This window comes from Hordeum vulgare, chromosome 7H (genome assembly GCF_904849725.1).
Source record: "Hordeum vulgare subsp. vulgare chromosome 7H, MorexV3_pseudomolecules_assembly, whole genome shotgun sequence".
NCBI classification, from domain to species: domain Eukaryota; kingdom Viridiplantae; phylum Streptophyta; class Magnoliopsida; order Poales; family Poaceae; genus Hordeum; species Hordeum vulgare.
In genome coordinates, this window is record NC_058524.1 from 6,336,816 (window position 1) to 6,342,983 (window position 6,168).

The window sequence follows — 6,168 nt, forward strand, 5'->3', positions numbered from 1 at the left end:
TTCTTCTTCACAACACGTAACTCTTTGTCAGTGTATTTCGCATCAACACTGGACTCGTTGTGACAGGAGCGAAAGAACTTAAAATGGTTATCGTTGTTGTCAACCATTATCCACTCCGGGTACAGGTAGCCTTAACCATTTTGCCTGTCCCTCAGCCTCATATCAAGCTATAACATATCATTGCATCACATTTATGACAATCGTTTCACTCATTTGGAGATTTTCCACACAAAACTCCGAGTATGAAAGTTAGCGACAATTGTGGATTTCGCTATACATTTCACAAGTCCTACCTTTGTACTCACAATCTTTTGGGATCACTTATTTCTTTCAGCATGAGGCCAATATCTTTGATTCCATTCCATTGATTTATCTATGGACTGGACATTGCCAAACAACCCGGATATATACGTGAATAGTGTCAGGCTAATATCTTGAGTTTCCAACAACTGAAGCATATGGTACCATATTCATTTACAATCTTTTCTTATTAACTTTTGAAACACCATAGTTTTCAGTTCCATTACCCTTGACTATAAGAACAGGCGTAGGTTTCTCGTATGCATACTTTAGAGATCTTTCTTAGCATGTCCATGCGACAATCCTAATACTCCCTTTTATTCTTTTGAACTCTGAGGACAAGAACTTCTTCTCTCCTCCTGCACTAGAATTGGCAACACCACTAGCAAGTAGGACGTCATCCACATGCACATGAATTGGGAAAAGAATTTCCATTCTATAACTTTGCATGAATGCAATTGTCCTCTTATTTTATTTGCACAAAATCTTTCGATTTACGTCATGTTTTACACCTTTACATATTTCCTTTGGAATCACATTTGCCTTGTAGAACCTTCATAAAGTCTATGTTAGTGAAATTCAAATGATGGAATTTGACTAACATAGACTTTATAGTAGTCACAAGTATCTGATTTTCACATTCCTAGAGACCATCAAAATCTCAGATACTCGCACTTCTTTCATATGGGGTTGTCGTTGCTCTGTCATTGCCAAGAGGCAAATTAATTCTATAGTCACCCATTTCCAAAAGGCAATAGATTTTATAGGGACCTGTATCACAAGATCCCTTGTAGAGCTAACAACATGTGTTGTATAGGTCATACAACATGCTCCCCCAGATTACTCTATCTTCACTAAAGAAATGGCGTATCTTTAAACTTTCTTCTTTATGGTACTTTAAGCACCATTGGTGTATTCCTTAGTCTGCTTTCGGAACTATAAAAGATCCGGAAATACATCTGTTTCTTTACTTTAGGGGTATCATAATGACGATATTATAATGACTGTCGTACTCCCTTTTACAATCACATTCTTCATTAATGGATCATTTTAGATGCATAATGTGCATCACATCATCTAAAGTACAGAGGAGTCATGAAATACACTACAATGTATTTCATATCTCTTTCTCCCCCTCGAAATGTGGCAAGAACTTTTCTGCCACAATTTCGAAACCCATTCATAGCTCTTGTGAAATGAGGAAACTTCGATTATCTAGCTCATTCATCTTATCACTTCATGTAAAATAAAGTTATAAGTTAACTAGTATGAGAGTAACTTTTCCTCATTTCATTTCAGAAACTCAACACAGTTCTTTATAATTGTCACTTTTGCAAGTTACACTTGCATATCATTCTTGTCTTTAGGTTCGTTTGTTATTTTTATCCTTTCTGGATTTAGTGATTGCTTAATGACCGTTACACATAAGGTGTACGATCGATACTAGAAAAGCTTAGTAGCTACTCCATAGTTTTCTCCTATAGTGGAACACATTAACCGCACATGAGTCATCATAACTTTCTCCTGTCATACAGGATAAGGCCTTTGCCAAAATTTCTCCCACCATACACGGATTGTTGACATAATACAATGTCAACTTTACCCGGTTACGCAGCCATTTTTTCCAGACTTTTCCCGCCATGCGGGTAATTCCCTGTAAGGGACATAAATGCCATAATTGGCTCTTTTGACTGCATCAAATTCAGAAACAAATCTGAATTATCTTTGACACACATGCTTGATCCGACGTTGGTCAAATTAAGCATGCATGTATCTCAATCATGTTGACTGAAAAGGAAGACTTCTTCCTAGAGAGTACATGAAAGACATTCGTCAACCAAGACTCTCAATGATATATCTCTTTTCTTTTCTTGAATTAATATCCAAGAGTTCTTTTGTTGTGAAGCCATTCTTTAGAGAGAATTTATTCCCTCAAGTTATGACCTTTCTTTTCCATCTTTCGGGTCACTAGTACCCAAACATTCGCTTTCATGAGTGAAAGCATGAAAAGAAAACTTTTAGTCCGGGAGAGCTTAGCAAATAAACAAACAATAATGAGCATAAAAAATAACCCTACGTTGGTCCGGTTAAAATTATGCACATTAAACCTTTTTAAACCTTTTTTTGTATATTCTAAATCACCGTTGTGGCAGAATTAAAATAAAACATCATTCTTTTGCAATAATTCCATATCACCGTTGGGCAGAAATGGAAATAATGCATATAACTCATAAACAATGTGATGATAGTATTTCTATTGAACAACTTTGCTAAGAAATAATCATCATCATTAACCATATTGCAGCAGAATTATGCGAAATATGCATTTCTTTATCTCTCCTCTGAAAATTGATCACTTTGATACAAAATTTATCACATATTTAAGCTTTGAACGTAAGATGACTCATACAATTATAATATTGTTATCATCAACGTTGGTGAGAAAATAACAATACCATATTTTAACTTTAAAACAAACAGTTTTTTTTGTCATAGCGGAAACTGTTTGAATCTTATTTCACCCACACGGGAAAAGCATTGCTAAGAACAGTTATTCCAATTAAATTTTCCCATTGATTCCAATTTAATTGGAGGATTAAACTTTTACTTTACAGCGGAAAAAGGTGAATATAAAATTCATGCACCTTTACAGAAAAATATTCTGTTAAAATTAAAAATTCATGAACTTTCTAATCCCTTCTATAAAATCCATGAACTTTTCTTTTTCTGAAAACCTTCCTTTATTTTCAGAACCATTTATTTTTCTTTTCAGAAAGATTAACATTGTTCATGTTGCAAACTCTTTACAGAAAAAAGAATATTTTGTCACTTAATAAAATTCATGAACTTTATTAATACTTTTATAAAGGCCATGAACTTTTCTTTTTCTGAAAAATGTTATATTTTCAGAAACTTCTATTTTTCTTTACAGAAAAATAATGTCACTATTCTTTCTATTTTACATAAAATTTGAACATATTCTTTTCTATTTTCTAAACATATTTTCGTAGGAAGAAAAAATGCCTACAAAAACTTTTGAATCTGCCTAAAAGTATAGGGAGAAAACAAAATTCCTTTAAAGGAAAATTGCAAAAGCCTCTTTGCGTGAGCCGGCCTCTGGTTTGGCGCGGCCTGTCAGGAGCCGGATCGGCATGAGGCCCACTTTTCCCTTGCCCTCGGCCTGAGGCCTGGCGCGGCACGCCACTTCGTGGCCTATCAGCCTGAGCCAGCCTAGGGTTAGGGCCTAGGGGAAATCAGGGCCGTCCACGCGAATTCAACGGCCCCCATGCTGATTGCCAGATCAAAAAGGGCCGAGCCGGCAGGGAGGGTGAAACCCTAACATCATTTCCCACTCCCCACTGCGCCGCTCATTCTTTCTCGCGTTCTCCCGCACGCGCCGTGCGGCCCTTCTGGCTCCAGCGGCAGCGACCAGCCACCGCGCCACGCGTGGCCTCGCCTTCTCGCGCAGCCCTCGGCTCTTCCTCGCGCGGCGGCATCCATGCCCCGCCGAGGAGGTTTCCTGGGAGCTTCGCGTCGCGCCTCACTCGGCGCTCGCCTTGGTCGGCCCTTTCCCCTTCGAGCAGATGCTCTTTGCTCCCTTTCGGGCATCTCCTAGCCAGATCTTAGCCAAGGAGGAGGCCGCCGGCCATCGCGTCGCGCGCCGTCCTTTCTTTCGCCTCGCGCCAGATCTGAGCCGGGGAGGGGGCCGCCGGCCACCGCGCCGCGATGACGCACCAGGGTAGCAGCAGCTCTCGGCCCTCCCTCGTGCGGTTGCCACGCCGAGGAGGGCTCAGATCTGGCCGCCGGCAGCGGCGACCGAAAGGTCCTGCGCTGCGCGCGCCTTGTTGCAGCTTGCTCTCCCGTTTCTTTTTCTTTTTCTCTAACTCCATTCTCATAGAGAGAAAGAGAGAGACATGGTATGCATAGTGGCGCGTCCTCTTCCCATTTTGCCGGCGAGTGCGAGCGCCTCGAAGGTGAGCGCACCGTTGTCAAAATGGTGTGGTGTTGGTGCCCTATGCCCACTGGAGGGATTATAAAACTTTGCTTCGTGTCACTGTGGCCTTTGCGCTGTTGCCTCTCCTTCGCCGGTGGCATGTTTCCCTTAGCGGAAGCGCGCCGCCGTCAAACGGCGTGGCCGCGATGCATGTACTTTGCGTCCGGAGGGGTGGCTTTTCTTTGCTTGTCATGTTCCCCTTGTTCTTTGCCTTTTTTTTGCCTTTTGGATCTCATGAGATCCAACCTTTTCCTTCGAGGAGGTGGGTTCTTCTTCCCCACACCTCGGCTTGCCGATGCGTGTGGGGATCGAGAGGAACAAGCGCGGTCTTGCGGCGGCGCTCTTTGCCGATGAGGCCCGAGGCCATCTTCGGTGTCTTTGCCCATCTAGGGTGCTTTTGGGGAGGGGGGTTTCTTTGCTTTCGTTTTCATCTTGCAACCGAAAACACATCTAAAGCCTCATGGCTCATCATACGCCTGGTGGCTTATCATACCATTGATAGATCCCGTGGATCTTAGGCTAGATGTGTTCGTTATGAAATGTTAGATTATTACCTTGTGGTACACTCGATGAGCTTCGTCCGGTCGTTAATCGTGAGGTGATGACGACTGTGAGGAAGGAGAGAGATGTGGTTATCCAATGGTTTAGAAGTTTAGATGGATTATAAACCGTAGGATTGATAAAAAAAAGTTTTTTTGATAGGATTTCACGAGTCGATCTACACCGTAATAATTCGGTCCCATCAGATAACGGCTCAGTAAATCTAATTAACATGATATTTTCTTGAAAATCCTTAATTAGTATAGGTATTGATTGATTGATTTTTTGAGAGTCTCTTATTAATATAGGTAGGTATTAATTGATTGATTAATGAAAAGCAACCAACAAGGTCGCATGCATCCATACATAGGAATACAACATACATACATACAGACCTCATCTCCAGCCAAGTGCGAAATTAAAAAGCACGCATGTGTAAGTCAAAGACAAACAGTACAAAGTAGAGACTTATTAGCTATCGGAATCACATCACACACGCAGCGCATGTATCCATCTAGCTAGCGATCGAGCTGCTTAGCTGATTAGTAGTACTGGCCACCGGCGGCAGGAGGAGGGTAGTACCCCCCGGCCCCAGTAGCCGGCGGGGGCGCGGCCACGATGCCGACGCCGTGCTTGTGGTGGTGGCGGCCATGGCCGCCACCGTGCTTGTGGATGCGGTGCTCCATGGCCTCCTCCCGATGGAGCGCCTTATCCTGGTGCAGCTCCATCTTTGCCGCGGCCACCTTGGCCTTGCCGCGCTCGTGCGCCAGCTCCCGCTCCGCGTGCGACCTCGCCGTGGCCGCCTCCGCCTTCTCCGACGCCTTGGCCTGCGTGATCTTGGTCTTGGCCTTCACCGCGCTCACGCCGTCCTTCACCTTCTCCTTCGCCGCCTGCATCTTCTTCTTCGATCAAGCAGCTGGTTCTTCCTTCTCCTACTTGCTGATAGCCGATGTGACTCTCGATTGGCTTCCTGTGTTCGTTTGGAGCTTGTGATTGGAATTGGATGTAGACACCCTGGGTGTGAGTTTTATATGGGGTGCGGCAGCAGTGCGTGGACGAATGGGCGCGGGACGCGTGGGAGGCGACGTGTGCGGCGTGCATGCGCGAGGGCCGGCGCTGGCTGCATGCATGACTCATCCCTTGGGCTAGTGATGAGGTGCCGGAGGACGAGATGCTTCTAGACGATGGAATGTCACACGTACGTGAAGGAATCAATGCACATGCATGCATGCTGCGTGGACGTAATCAATTGTGACGGCAACACTCCGGCATGCACGGGAGAGGCAGAAGCTGTGGTCCAATTAGACAGCGACTTTTTTTAAGCTTTGCTACAA

General features: G+C 43.9%; 1 protein-coding gene across 1 annotated transcript; it reads right to left on the reverse strand.

Moving 5' to 3' along the window:
- Window positions 1–5,207: 5,207 nt before the first annotated feature.
- LOC123411716 (late embryogenesis abundant protein 6-like) lies at window positions 5,208–5,829 on the reverse strand. The gene has a single exon (XM_045104680.1). The coding sequence runs from the start codon at window positions 5,728–5,730 to the stop codon at window positions 5,377–5,379; it is 354 nt and encodes a 117-aa protein (XP_044960615.1). The 5' UTR covers window positions 5,731–5,829; the 3' UTR covers window positions 5,208–5,376.
- Between the last annotated feature and the right edge of the window lie 339 nt (window positions 5,830–6,168).

Excerpts from the sequence above, each read along its gene's own strand:
- LOC123411716 (XM_045104680.1), bottom strand. The coding sequence starts at position 5,730 with ATGCAGGCGGCGAAGGAGAAGGTGAAGGACGGCGTGAGCGCGGTGAAG.